Consider the following 15,125-nt stretch of genomic DNA (forward strand, 5'->3'; position numbering starts at 1 on the left):
CTCGTCTTCTTTGGATTAGCAGTATATTTTCAGCGTTTGCAGAGCTTAACCGAATAAAAACTGTGATTAAAGGACACACGCGGTTTAGTAAACCCTTTGTAGGGGCCCTACCACATTCCTTTCTAGACCGGAAGTGTCGTATGTCACACATTAACCAATCATAGCTGTTTGTCCCAGAATACATCATTTCCACAAATTGCACGCGCGAACAATACAAGCAGGAGTGAGTTGTTGGTCGAAACTGTGCGATTTAAAAGTGACTGCCACACAAAGTAAGTCAACGGCAACCTCTGAAAGTGCGTGTTTATATCTTCTTTCACGTCTTCGGACTCCTAAATGTCACAATAAGTGAAATGCGTGTGCCAGCGGAAGTATGAACCATAGACGGCCACCATGGTTAGCTTCGCGAGTTTAGCATCAAAATGCAGCCTAACGGTTTTGTTAACATTATTGGCATTCATTCATGCTCTTTGATAAGTGTTAAATTTAACGACTCTGCCCTATATATTTTACGTTACACAGTAACTAATGTTATATCCATATGTTTGATAACCTGCCTTGAGTCAATTTCACTAATAGGTGGTTTAGTTAGCTAACAGTAAAATTGAGCGTTTTAATAATTTGATTTAAAGTACGAGTTAGTACAAAGCTTAGAAGTCGTCATATATTTTGTATGTACCTCGCATAGAGAGTATATTCATAATTTGCAGTGCTGTGGTATTCGCTACAAGTTTAAGCATGTACCCCCAGCAAGCGTCTGTGCCTTGAGTAATTTATCAAGAAGTGCTTGGGGTAATTGAATAATTGATTTGACACAACATTACTACGCAGCTCGCTTGTTATTCTCAGTTCAGAACAAAGTTGTCAGGATCTGATACCCCAACTTCAGACAAAACTGAGATTGTTATTTTTGACCGTAAAAATCTGATAAACATGGTGTCTAACCAGATATGTTGGCCTCCAGAGACATTGTGAGGAACCTAGGAGTCATTTTTGATTTGGTGTGCTCATAAAACAAATGTGTTGGACGGGTTCCTTTTATCTGGGCAGTGTCTCTAAAATGAGAAACCTCCTGTTGCAGTACACCATTGTACTTTTAAGGTTGGGCTAAAAAAACCCATCCTTTTTAATTAAGCTTATAGCTATGACTGGATCAGGTAACCCTGAACCATCCCTTACTTATGCTGCTCAGACTGCCGCAGTACTATTGATGCTATTTATATAGTTAAATAATCAGTTACATTAACGTATTCCTGATTTGTGGCTTTGATTTCAACACTTGACACACTTGAATGATGTCTGTCATTGATACATTTCTGATGTAGTATGGACCAGGATGGACAATTTCCTTGTTTCCTTGTGTCACAGTAAGAATTTCTTTGGACTGATGAAGCTAAACTTTAATTTCAAAAAATGTCGGGGTTTTTTTTTTTTTGAGTCCAATAAGTTAGTCAAGTGACTCGGTATTGTAAATAATATAAATCAGACAGTTTTCTTGTTCTTAAAAGTGTGACAGAGTAAAATTCATGCGGTCTGCTAGGTCACAAGCTCACAGTATGTCTTTTTTTTAAATTTTCTAGTATCTGTGTTTCGGAGGTAAAGAGGCCAGTAATGACCACAACGACCAACTCTTCAGTTCTTAAAGGTATTGCACATCTTGGTGTTATTGCAATTAGAGCAGGGCGATATGGCCAAAAATATTTATCACGATATATATTTGAAAATTTGCGATAACGATATAACTGACGATATAATTGATGCGCGACAAAATACAACTCCACAACATTACTAGCGCAAAAAGACAACCTTCCATTTATTTTCACTTAAACAAGAAGCTGGTTTTTATGTACATTAAAGCTTTATAAAAATGTAACAGTGCAAATGCAAATTCCTTTCTGAAAGTTTAACCAAAAGGCATTTCCAGTGGAAATGGGCTGACATATCCTGAGCATAACCATGTATAATATCCACTGAAGTTAAAAAGAGGTGCTTTGCAACATTAAACTGCAGTGTGCAGTACGTATTTTTCGGACCATAAGGTGCACAGGATTATAAGGCACATTAAGCGAAACAAAGCAGTCAGATAAATCAAACTTTATTAAACTCATTCTTCTTGCTTCCTCCACTTCTGTACCATTGATTCATTAATGTTGAATTCTCTGGCAGCTGCTCTATTCCCATGTTGTTGCAGTATATTAATGACTAACCTCGTATTGTGGATGGATTATCTCAGTTGTTCTCCTGACTGAAGTTTGGTCCGTTTACAGCATCCTGCCATGCGATTGCATTTGTCTCTAACCATGAGGAACCTTCACGTTAACTTTTATAAGTGTAAAAGTGTTAGTGTTCGTCCTCCAGCTTCACTGTTTATGTTATGCTAACATAGCTGTGTCGCTAGCGATTACGTAGCACATAATTATATACCAGCTATCCCAACTTCAGTAACCCTACAAACGTCACTGTCATTTATGTTGGAAGTGATAGCAGAGCTGTAAGTTTGATTTTTTTTCAGAAATCTCTCAGTCAGAACTAGAGCTGGGCGATAGAACGATAACGATATGTATCGCGATATAACTTTTACTCGATAGAGAAATTAAGCTATCGCGATAGACCTCGCCGCTCTTGTCCTCTTTAAAAAAAAAAAAGGTCAGCCAATCTAAATTAAGTAGCGCAGAGCCGAACCAATCACAGCCGCAGCGTCACGTCGCGTGACTTGTTACATACAGCACAAGTGCCAAGCCGCACGTGGGTTTGTTTGGGAAGCAGCCAGCGGGTAATGGAGCCAGCGCGTAATGGAGGAAATGAGTGTGCCGACTAGAAAAATCAACAGATGATGGTTCCAACGCCGGAGAGATTGTCGAACGGAAGAGCCATAGAAGTTCCGTAGTGTGAAGGTATTTCGGCTATTTCAAGTCTGACAAAAAATAGAGTAGCGTGCACTGTAAATTGTGCCGAAAGCAAGTCTGGAAATACAATAAACTGGTGCATGCGTCACACTGTGCGCCACGGTGAAATGAATTTCTACAATACTGTTACTGTTAATTCTACTCTCTGCAGTGTTTAAATGCTTACATATACACACAGTTACTGTCCGTCCACACATACGACTCGGTTCTGCTTCTATGCCCCAGCTTTGTTTACTTTTTCCCACCGAGGCTTCTAGACTTCTGATTGGCCAACATTTCTGCACGGTTAGGAATCTAGCGCCACCTGCTGCTTTGGCATGTTCATAGCAGCGTTTTCCTTCATTTCTGCCTTTATGTGTGGACGGGATTATTTTTTAAAACGAAAACGGAAAATCTCCGTTTTCAAAAATACCCGTGTACGTGTGGACGTAGCCTCAGTCTCTGACTGGAAGCGCTAATTCGTCATTCGGCTTTTGTCAGACTAAAGTAACTGTTAAAACTGTTTGAAAAGCTAAGCTATACAACAAGGAGAGATTGAGAATTTCCTTTTAGTTCTCAGTTTATTTGATATTGACAAAAGTTAGTCAGTTTTGTCTGTTCTTCTGTAAAACAAACTAAGATTTATTTTTAGAATTAATATTTTGTTTCTAAGTGGAATTGACAATTTAGTCTGTTTCGTTTGTTCTGTTTTGAAACTTAAACGCTTTAGCGGCTGCCTTTTGTGTAGTTTGCAATATTTGCCTTTATTTATCTGAAAAAGTCTCATGTTCCTTAAGTACATCTACCCTGTTGAACTTATTATGGGAAATAAATATTTAAATAAAAACAAGCTGCTGATTATTTCACATTTTACTTGTGAGCAACAGCACATTTAAATCTTACAAATATAGTTATTTGGCTTATATCGTGATAGATATCGTTATCGCCTGAAATGAAAAAAACATATCGTGATATGAAAAAATCTCATATCGCCCAGCTCTAGTCAGAACATGCTATATCATGTTTAGGTAACTAGCGAAACTAGCGAGCTAACTTCCGCTAGCTTCCTGCTAACTTCTAACTCCTTAAATGTAATAAATTTTGTTTTCATGGATGCCTGGAAGTTAAACTTCATAGTTACACCTGGTAAAGCAGCAATGCAGATCGTTTTATTAAAGATGAAAGAATTTAGACAGTTTTTATTTTTTAACTCTCAGTGATGCTGCAGTGTTCGTTTGAACTGAGTTTAGGACCCAGATTACTCCCAGATTTAAGAGCATCTTAGTCCGACAAATACGACAATAACGACGGCCGCTTGCATGTTCTACAAAAAAATGTGCTTTGTCGTGTATCTGACGGACAAACACCAAACCAGTTCCACATCACTGAAGTTGCACCATTTGTACAAACCAATTCTGGTTCATCTGTTTCACTCAACAATCAGCCATGTGTGTATGAAAACAAAGGCACTGCGCATGCGCGTTTTACTCATATTCTATCGCGATATTTCATTTTCCTATCGTTGCCTAACATTATACCGGTATTACCGTGAACAGTATAATATGGCCCAGCCCTAATTGCAATACATCCAAAATGAGGTTTATGACTTTGGGTTTAAGTGTGCAACTCTGTTCAATGTATCTGTTCAATGTATATGTTCAATGTGTGCGAATGTGTGTGTGAATGGGTGGGTGACTGGATATGTAAAGCGCTTTGGGGTCCTTAGGGACTAGTAAAGCGCTATATAAATACAGGCCATTTACCATTTACCATTTATCTGCAGATGTTGTTGCCTATGTTGATGTGTGGTCAGCCGACAAAACAGGAAACTACTCAAAACCATTTGTTCAGCAGCTCCTGGAAATGGGAGCTCAGGTGAGACATTATTTTCACGTTAGTGTTTGTTGTGTTTACAGACTGTTTAAATAAAGTTGGGTCCATGCGTTTTTAGACAACAAGGCAATTTTGTAGTATTGCCTCTTTACACCATCAGAGTTAATTTTAAAGTAAACTGTCAAGATATGATTTATGTGCAGACTTTCAGTTTTCAGTCAAGAGGTTTGTAGCCAAGTACACTTTTAATTTCACACACAATTCATCCAACTACATCTACCAGCAGTCCATCAGTAACCACTGATAATGGTTGCTGATGATGTAAGCCACTTGGTACCCACTGGCAGCCATACACGCCCATGCTGTAACATTGCCTCCAAATGGGTTGGTGTGCTTTGGATCATAACCCGTTCCTTAATTTTGGTTTCATTTGTCCAATGATTCCATTTTTCCTGAAATGTGACGGCTCTTTTAGATATTTTTGGGTAAAGCCTTATGCTGACCTTGTTCTCAAGTGTTTCCATTCACCAAGACCTCAAAAAGAAGGTATTTCTTAACCATGAAAATAATTCTGTCATGATCCACATTAGTTGTTTTCTGTGGCTGGTCAGATCTTTCAATGCTCCTGAGCTGGCCAGTGCATTCCTTCCCTTTAAGGATTTACCAGAATATTCATTTTTCCATTTATTTTTTTATTTTTTTTATTTTTTTATTTTTTTTGGGGGGGGGGGGTTGTTTTGCTTTGCCTGCATTATTTGCATGAACATCTGTTTGGGGCTCATATTTAGATTTCCTGTAAGCAGCTAATTCAACAGTTGGAATCAACTCCAGGTCTTTTACCCTTGTTTTACAGGTATCAAAAACCTTCAATAAGCAAGTTACACATGTAGTCTTCAAAAATGGTCATCCAGCAACGTGGAGAAAAGCCAAAAAAAGTAATGTGCATCTCGTCTCTGTTCTGTGGATAGGAAGGTAAGAATTATACTCAAGAGGTTAGTAGTTTTGAATTTAAGGGTCCATCATGTTTTTGTTTGTTTTGTTTTTGTTTTTTTTGTTATTATTGTGCTGTCATGAAGCCTTTTTAAGGTGTTGTGTGCCTTTTCAAATTTTTTGTGAAATGATCTTCAGATGTTATGATGATGGCGTCCGTGTGGATGAGAAGTTATATCCAGCGTTAAATGATGAAAGCAATCCTGTGCTGAAGAACAAGAAAGTGAGTGAGATGCACCTCGATGATTATGTTTATCTTATTGTAAGCTGTAAATAAGCAGTGTGTTTATTTGGGATCACTAGTGTGAATAAATAAGTGTGAATATTCTCATTTCTATTTATCCTGATGTATAAATACAGAGAAGTCACTAAATTAAGTCTGATTGTTTCAAGGTAACACACTCTTTATTTTAAATATGTGTACCAGCTGTTATTATGCATTTAATCCCCAAAGACAATTGTGAGCCAAGAAAAACCTGTCAGTCAGGGAGTGGAGTGGTTCGGTTATGCTGTTTGTGCTATTTTGCTGATTCCCTTTGAGCAAGAAGTCACTGAAAATTTATGAAAAATAAATTAATTGTTGCTCTTATCACCTGTCTGTGTGTCCTGTTTATGTTGATCGTTCACCTGTGTGTTTACTGTAATCTGTGTTAAAATCAGTGATTTTCATCTAAAACTATTCAAAAATGTATTCTGTTTGTGTTTGCTTCACGTAGCATCGTTGCATGCAGCCAAAAGATTCTCCAGAGAGGACACCTGAAAATGACAGGCGCATGAGGAAGAAATTAGATAAGATGATGAAAGACTTTGCTCCAAAAGAACCAATAGGTAAAAGGCTATAACAGCAGTGGATTATTTTATTTTTATTTTTTTGTCTGCCATTTCATACTTTCTTTTCTTCACAGTTACAGACGTGTCACCCATCATTATTGACGAGGAGAATGGAATAGTTTATAGCCCTGCTTTTAAAAGGTCAGAATATATGGCTCAGCGTTTGAAAGACATGAAGGATAAACGAGAAAACCTTTCGCCCACAGGTAAGTGCAGCAGCAGGTGAACAGCCTGATGGACTGACAGACTTAAAACACTTCAGGATCTTTGAAAGGAAGCCAACTCATGAAAATGTCACTGCCTTTCAGCTTCACAAATGGCTGAATCTCCCTCACCCACCAGATTGAAGCCTTCTCTTGGGAGCTCACCGAGTGTCCTCAAATTAATATGTAAGAAAACTGGGTGCTGTTATTGATATATCGATCTACAGGCAATGGTAGTGTGATATTTATCTTTCCTAACACAGAAAGTAAGCTTGTATATTGCTAAGAAAGGAAAGGGGTCTGTAATCGAATTTAGACAGGATGGTTTATTTTCTTTTTTCTTTTTCAGCCAGTTTTTCTTTTTGTTTTCTCAAATACAAGACCAGCATTGTTTCCCTCGTAACAGTAAGAGCTCTCAAGCCAGATTCCTATTTATAATGCCAGACTGTATCCATTAGATGCCCATTTAGTGCATCAGTAGAATTGGAAACATCAATAGTACATGTTTTAGTGAAATGTATTCATTTAAAATTAAACAGGAAATGTCTGAAGGGATTTCAGAAACAACCTGTTGTATAGTGCTGCAGTTGGCAAACAAAATGGTACATCTTACATTAAATTCACCAATACAGTGTTGAGTTTCTGTGTACAGCGAATAGAATTAAATTTCACTGTTCCCTTAGGGACATCTTTATTGACTGTCTTGGATTGCCAAGAACAGAACACACACAAAGCAAAAGACACTGTAATCAAGAGGGTAATCAAGAGCCTTTGGATAGATTTATGGTGACTGCAGTACAGTGTTGCTTTGTAGTGTCCTCTCCTAAGAAGATATCCTGGTGTTTTTATTTTGTTATATATATACAGTTCTCTTCACCACCTGTTATTTAGTTTTACCACTCCGGGCAATTACTGTGGGGGTGTAGTGTTCAATCTGGATGTGTGAAAGGCAAACAGCTGCCCGTATATTTTGTATTTACATACCGGTGTTTGTATAAGGGCGAGAATTATTAGTAATCAGCCGCACTGCAGAGCAAAACAATGGACAGAAGGTGGTTAAAATAAGTATGAAACAATTGATTTATTATTATTATTATTATTATTATTATTATTATTATTACTATTACTATTACACCTTAACATTTTTGTTTCTGTGTAAAGTGTACTGTTATTCTTTCTCCTACATAGATGACCAGTCAGACGATGATTCCAGTGCTTCTGTTCCTGAACTTGGTTACTCACCTGATAAGGAAGAGGGGAGAACACACACAGATGTCAGAGACCATGAACATCTTGAGCTGTCCCACAGGAAAGACTGCCTCTCACCCAACCATCATGTGGCTGAACAGGTCATAAGTGTGCCTGCCTGCCCTGACCCTGAGCATGAAGAAGGAAATAAACAAAAAAAGTCACGGAGGACCTTGGTTAGAAAAAAAGAAATGGATAAAGACAAATCAATAGATTTTTTACAAAGTCCTTGTCAGGACAGGAAGTCTGACAACAGTAAGAACGATCAGAAAGAAGGAACCCAATCACAGATAAAGTCACCTAAATTAACACCTAATAAATCTGAGAAAAGAAAAGAAAAAAACACAAAAGTAAATGTTATAGCAGAGACCAAATCCCATATTTTTCCTGACACTCTGGAATCCTCTAGCTGCCTCTCATCACCTGTACAAGGTGGTGCTGCTTCAGGACAGAAAAAACCCAAACGGGCTCAACAGTCATTTTCAGCATTGGTACGATCTTTCACTTCATCCAGTGAACACAAATGTGGCACCCCCGGTACGGCTGACAGAGGTGATGACATGTTTGAGGACTATTTCTCTTCAGCTAAACATAGCCAGAGAAAACGAAGACATCGGTCACTTAATCTACCGGTGGCAAGCGATATTAAAATACCTTTTAACTTGGATACTCTCCCAACGAATAGAAAACAAAGAAGTGAAATCTTTGGACCGAAGGGTCAAAAAAAGAGGAAACTGGAAGAAAGTGACACTGGTAAACATTTTGATCAGCAGTCTGAAACTAGCATTGAGACCCAAACTCATCAAGGGGAAGAATCTTTGCCTATGTTGGATAGTCCAAGCGTTAATAAAAAGCCAACGGGGAAAAAGCGAAGACAAAGCACCTCAACATTTACAACCATCAATAAAGCTACAAGTGAAACAACAGAAAGAAGAAGTGCATCAACTTCAGGCCAACAAACGATGTTGCCCGAGTTTAAAGCTGTGCCAGAGCTGCAGAAAAACTCTGATTTCAATGTTCCTTCTCAGATTGTGGAAAGTGAGTAGTATGGCTGCCAGAATTTAGAAAGTGTAATAATACAACCCCAGTTCTTTTAAAAAAAAAAAAAAAAAAAAAAAAAAAAAAAAAGTTCAGATGCTATGTAAGAATTAAATAAAAACGAAAAAATGATTTGCCAGTCTCATAAAATGATCTTAGACATAAACTTAGACATTTTGCATTTCATGAAAGATATGAGCTCATTTGGATTTTGAATGCAGCAACACGTTTCAAATAGCATCGAATGGACAAGAGGTTTGAAAAGAAACTGCTAGAGAAATACTACTAAACTGATAAGGTTTGTTGGCAACAGGTCTGTAACTTTTATACAAAACATCTTAGGCAGAGAGTCACCAATCTGCATAAAAAAAACAACTAAAACTTGTGGACCAATTTCAGAATATTGAAGTTTTGGAGACTATGCTATACTATGAATATCTTTTTCTCCAGTTACTGGAGAAATTAGGGCTAAAAATCGATACTGCATGCCTGTGATTTTTAGGCCCTCAGGCAGCCCTGCATTAAAACTGGCATGGTTCTAACAAGGAAATGACTGCATGGGCTCAGGAACACTTCTAGAAATCATTGTCTTTGAACACAGGTTGCCATGCCATCCACAAATGCAGATTAAAGCTCAGTGCTGCAAAAAGGTCTTATCTGAACATGATTCAGGACTCATTTAAAGTGGAAAATTATTCTGTGGTTTGATGAATAAACATTTTAAATTTCTTTGGGAAACATGGATGTCACATCCTCTGGCCTAAAGAGGAACGGGGCAATCTGGCTTGTCAGCACTCACTTTAAAAGACTGCATCTCTGATAGTCTAAGGGTGCATTAATGCTTATGGAATTGGCAGTTTGCACATCTGGAAAGGTGTGTGGATATAGATAAGTTTCAGAGGAAAATCTGTTCCCACACAACAAACATGTTTGTGAGGGAAAGGTTTTTTTATTTCAGCAAGATGATGCCAAACTGCATACTCAATCTATTACAACACAGTGGCTTTACAAAGTCTGGGTGCTGAACTGACTTGTGAAATACAAAATCTGGAAAGAAGATCAAGGACTGTTAAGGAGCTAGAATTCTATGTCAGACAAGTATGGGACAACATTCATCTCTCAAAAGTCCAGCAGCTGGTCTCCTCAGTTCCCAGATGTTTATAGACTCATATTAAACCAAGAGAGGATGCAACACAGTGGAATACATGGACCTAGCTTTTATGAGACATGTTGCTGGTATACAATTCAAAATGAACTTTAAAAGAAAAACAAATGTAATGGTAAAATTTCTCAATTTAAAGATTTGAGATGATTTCTCTGTTCTACTGTGAATAAAATGTGGCTTTATGAGACTTGTAGATCATGACATTGTGTTTTTATTTACATTTTACAGTGTCTCAGCTTTTCGGGGGTTTGGGTTAAAAATGAACCCAGGACTAAGGCCTGGTCTGCTCTAATCACTTCATTATGAACTGAACAAATCATATTGATAACATGGCGGGAATCTTCACAGATGTTTATACTGTTGTCTGTAATCCCTGGGTTTGTGTGTGGCTTCACATGGCTTGCAGTATAATTATTTCAGCCAGTCTAAACATTTTTGTAATGCATGGTTCTTACAAGATAACATTAATAAACAAATGAGGCCTTTATGAAAGCTCTCTCATAATAATCTGTAGGTGTGTTTAACTTTTAAAGGCCTAATATCTTATTTATATATAGCACATAGTTAAATTAGATTTAAGTTGCACATAAAAGTGATCTTCCTATGTCACTGTGGGTTTTCTCTGGTTTCATTTTGCGAGTTGCAAGTTAGATTATTGGCTCCGTTTCCATATTTCCCAATGAATGCTGAGGTCTGACTCCTAAGATCCTCAACAGGATAAGTATAAACCTGGAGAAACTAAGTATGGATCAACAGATCATTTAAATTTAAGTGCTTTATTTACTGTCCAGGAACTAAATGAAGTAAGCACGTTGTAATCCTGGGCAGCCTGATCAGTTAAAATTATAGAGAAATCAAAATGCACAGTGTCATGTGGTAGTAAGTAGTGTAAAGTTGCAGCTTTCATTTAATGTTTCTGTGCACAAATGCGCAGACATGAATGCACACACATACAAAACAGCACCTGTTGTGTGATAGCTCGTGTAAAACCACCCCACCACCACACACACACAGTTTTAAATTGTCTTGTTTTCCAATGTAGGTAGAGGAAATGAATGTACAGTTGCAGCTGGTTTTGCAGAGAGCCTAACTGAAGCTGAAGGAAATTACAATAAGCAAGTCAGCTTGACTCTACAGAAAATGGTTAACAAAACAAAGGTAAGAAGACTTCACATCTGTTCTAAATGTGTAATTGAATTGAACTCTTCAGTTTGACAGTTTAGTCTCCATGCCTTAATTGAAAGACATTATTTTTGCACTGAACAATGCGTGTTTACGGTACATTTCCTACTGTGTTGTGGGAAAATTGGAAAGCAATTGCAAAAAACAGGATGTTACAAGTATAATGCCACCAGTGGGAGGTTTACTGAGTCATTAAAGATATTGCTCGTGTATGGGAGTTTGCAGTTTTAATTATAAATCTCTTATTTTCTTATTTATATAGTCGCTTTCTTTGTTGTGCTTTGTTGCCAGCTAAATTGCCTATATTAACCCTTTCAGACACACATTGATATTACTTTTCTTTCTTTAGTTTAGTGGCTGTGGTTACTTCCAGCTTACAGCCAGTGTGGGCTTTGTACAGCCCATTGTTTATCTTCCTTCGTCACATAGATAGATAAAAGGGAACATGGTGTAAGAGAACAAAAAGATTATTTTCCCCATGTTTGTCTGTAATATAGGAAGTTTAGGAAGTAAACCAAACATCGCTTGTGTGTGTAACTTCCTAATAAGTATTTCCTCCGTAAGGTCATACACTTCCATGGCTGTAGGCGTTTGACGCTACTGACGGTACTGTCGGCTCCTTAGGGTTTCCTGTGTTTTGCCTCTGTGATGGTACCATACAACTTCCTTGCTTGTGAAATGCACCTGGGTTGTGTTTTCGTTACACTCGTAACCTCAACAAGCTGTAGATGAAAATGATGTCATATCCCCGGAGGATCTTTTATTAGTTAACTTTATTATAGCTTGATTACAAAGAGGTTGTAATTGTTGTTTTGGTTTTGTAAAGATTGTGATGATGGATTAATCTCCCTATAGTCCTGGGAAATACAGTCATCAGAGATAATTTCTTGTCTTATCTTTAAAAGTGCTTATATAAAAGTTAAAACTCATATTACACAGCTTTAGGTTAAAACTGCAAATTTGTAACATAATTTTAAAGTTCTGGACATGTCGTCAGCTTATACTTATTAAATACAACTCAGATATTAATGGGACCTTTGCTCTTCTTTTGTCTTACACTTCCTACCTTTGCGTGTTCTCAGATATCTCACAAAGATGCAGTTCTTTAAAAGATCATATTTTGGCATTGTCAGTTTACTTTGTGATTTTATGTCTAAGGCACTAAAGCTGTGGATGTACACTTACTGGTCTCTTTGTTAGGTACACCTTGCTAATACTGGGTTGGATCTGCTTTTGGTTTTTGCTTTATTTCTTCACTGCACAGAAAAACAGCAAGATGCTAGAAACATTGCTCAGAGATTTTGGTCCATGTTGACATGATAGCATCACATAATTGACCACATTTATCAGCTACACATTCATGTTGTGAATCTTGCGTTTCGCTACATCCCAAAGGTCCTCTATTGGGTTGAGATCAGGTGAAAGTGTTGGCCATTTGAGCACAGTGAACTCATTTTGTTCAGGAAACCAGTTTTAGCTTTGTAACATGGCACATTACACGGAATCACTGACTTCTTATCAATTCACATCCCTACTCAGAGAATTTCCACGTTCTGCGACCCTTCTCTGTAAACCCTCTTCTGGCACCAACAATAGTGCCACTTCATCATCTTTCTTCCCCACTCTGTTGCTCAGTTTAAACAGATGTACCTATCAAAGTTGCTGGTATATCATCCCTATCGTTTTCCTAGTTTATTATAGTTTATTATAGGTTAAACAACTCTCTAACATGCTCAAGAAATATTATGTAAACCTCACTAATGTTCATGTAAATTATTCTATGTTGCAGCAAGTAATAACCTGGCTGTTTTATTGTTGGTGGCTCTCAGTGGATCCAGTTGATCTCTCCGTGATTGTCTGAACTGCTTCATTTTAACTTTGTGCTGAATAGTTGCCATCAAGGAGATCTAGTCATACTGAGAAGAATTTCCTTCATTTGTGCTGCAAGTGTTTGTGCTCTGCCGCTTTGCTGGTTCACACCAGCTCTTTGTCAGAGGCTAATTCATTCTCATTGCCCTTTACTTGTGCCAGAACATGACCACTGCATAAGATAGAGTTTCTTTAAGGCTACTTTCAAAGTATCTGCACATACTTTCAGTTGTTTGACTTGGCTTGAAAGAATTTAAAATGAGCTTGTTTCATCAACTTTTTTTCCCCAGTCATTTAATGTCTATAAAATAAATTGCAATATCAAAATAGTGACACAACTACTGACTGCCTTCCCAAGGGGCCTTCTTGGTGATAATGTGTTTTTTGACCAGCATGGTGTCAGCTCGTGGACGGTTTTGGCTCTACTGTTCTCAGCAGACCTTAACCCCTGACTTCCAGCTTGGTGGGGGCTGACATCAGTGTGTGGCAGGAAAGGTCTGGTGGTCCTGTTTGTGGTTAGGTGTTTGTGCTGCTGATATTTTTCTGTATTAGTGCCAGGCATGTGGTTAAATAGACCACATCCACCAGGCTGTACATTTACTGTTGTTACAGTAGTCAGCGTCTCTGAAAGTGTTTTTCATCTTTCCATGGCCTTGATGTTTTTGCATCAATGCTACAAAACATTCAGCTGGTTTGTAAAAAAAGTGCATTGCCACTGAAAGAAAAACTCTTTTACTTGTTCAGTGCTGCATCATTCAACAAAAATCAAATTACAATATTTACACACAAAAGAGATATAATGCGCAGTTTCAGTTTCCTGGTCTCTTTGTGTAGCTGCTGCTTGGCTACTTTAAAGTGAAGATTGTTGTTCACAGATTTCTCTCTTCCTCTCTGATTTGTGTCCCTATTAAACACAAGCCAAGAAACAAATGAATCCAAATATTCATTTTTAATCAAAACGCTGTATCTACTCCACTTATGCTTGATTGCCAAAAATGTGATGGCTGTTCCTGTAACACTAAGGATTATAAGTAGCCAAGGAAAATACAAGAGGTGTGAAACCAATGAACACAGACATTTCAAACATTTACTGGCAGTGTGTGGTTGTCATTTATGTGAACACAGATTTGTTCATTCTTGTAAGCTTTGTGGGTTCATGTTTCTTGCAGGCACTGAGAACACTCGTCATGACAAGCATGCCTACTGAGTAAGTAGGCATGTGCTTCTTTGAATACCACCAGCTTCATATTCTTTAATTTTATTGTGTTAATTAACAAGTTGGTAAAAGAAGGCATCTAATTCTTATTATTCGTCTCTTGTAGGAAGCAGAACACAGTGGTTCAAGTGGTGAAAGCACTCGGTGGTTTTTTAATTGTTGACTGTGTTTGTGAAAGCACAACTCATGTGGTGTCTGGGGAACACAGGCGGACTCTCAATATTTTGCTGGGTATAGCTCGTGGCTGCTGGATCCTCTCATTTGAATGGGTACGTGGACATTTGAAATTATTTCAAAGTTAAGATGCAGGGTGATTCTGTCTTATCTCTAATCTTTTGAGTAGATACTCTGGTCTTTGGAGCAAAGGCAGTGGATTCCAGAGGAGCCGTATGAACTTTCAGATCAATTTCCTGCAGCACAGGTAAGTTCAGAACTACTCAAACAGTACTAGTAAAAGGGTCTTTGACAGATTTACTACCAGCATTGAGTTTACAGGAAAGCTTTTTATTTTTTCCAGTAGGGTAAAAAAAGCTGTATCGTCTTATCTTCACATCGTTATTGGTTTAACTAGTTCAAAATCCTCTTGAGATTAAAGCCTTTTTCAGATATGACTCAACAGTATTAAATAATCTCTTCTCCAATTTATTACTCTCCAAATGCAATAA

At 37.8% G+C, this 15,125-nt stretch overlaps 1 protein-coding gene across 3 annotated transcripts in view; it reads left to right on the plus strand.

The window, feature by feature from the left end:
- The first annotated feature begins 146 nt into the window (after positions 1–146).
- Positions 147–15,125, plus strand: part of mcph1 (microcephalin 1) — a 36,518-nt gene continuing 21,539 nt past the window's right edge. The window contains exons 1-13 of one of the 3 annotated variants that reach the window (XM_086259697.1): positions 147–272; positions 1,581–1,645; positions 4,669–4,760; positions 5,572–5,690; positions 5,847–5,931; positions 6,425–6,536; positions 6,614–6,745; positions 6,848–6,928; positions 7,931–9,028; positions 11,236–11,351; positions 14,414–14,451; positions 14,567–14,729; positions 14,804–14,881. In XM_086259697.1, coding sequence (XP_086115823.1) covers positions 1,612–1,645; positions 4,669–4,760; positions 5,572–5,690; positions 5,847–5,931; positions 6,425–6,536; positions 6,614–6,745; positions 6,848–6,928; positions 7,931–9,028; positions 11,236–11,351; positions 14,414–14,451; positions 14,567–14,729; positions 14,804–14,881 — 2,148 coding nt within the window. In that variant the 5' untranslated portion in view covers positions 147–272; positions 1,581–1,611. Of the gene's footprint in view, positions 273–441; positions 522–1,580; positions 1,646–4,668; positions 4,761–5,571; positions 5,691–5,846; positions 5,932–6,424; positions 6,537–6,613; positions 6,746–6,847; positions 6,929–7,930; positions 9,029–11,235; positions 11,352–14,413; positions 14,452–14,566; positions 14,730–14,803; positions 14,882–15,125 lie in introns of those variants that run through there. The other 2 variants (XM_086259700.1, XM_086259699.1) reach the window with 2 other exon arrangements.

This window comes from Aulonocara sp. 'chitande type north' Nkhata Bay, linkage group LG13 (assembly GCF_057382095.1).
Source record: "Aulonocara sp. 'chitande type north' Nkhata Bay isolate Kocher_YH1m ecotype deep benthic linkage group LG13, A_spYH_male_GT1.1, whole genome shotgun sequence".
Classification (NCBI taxonomy): Eukaryota; Metazoa; Chordata; class Actinopteri; order Cichliformes; family Cichlidae; genus Aulonocara; species Aulonocara sp. 'chitande type north' Nkhata Bay.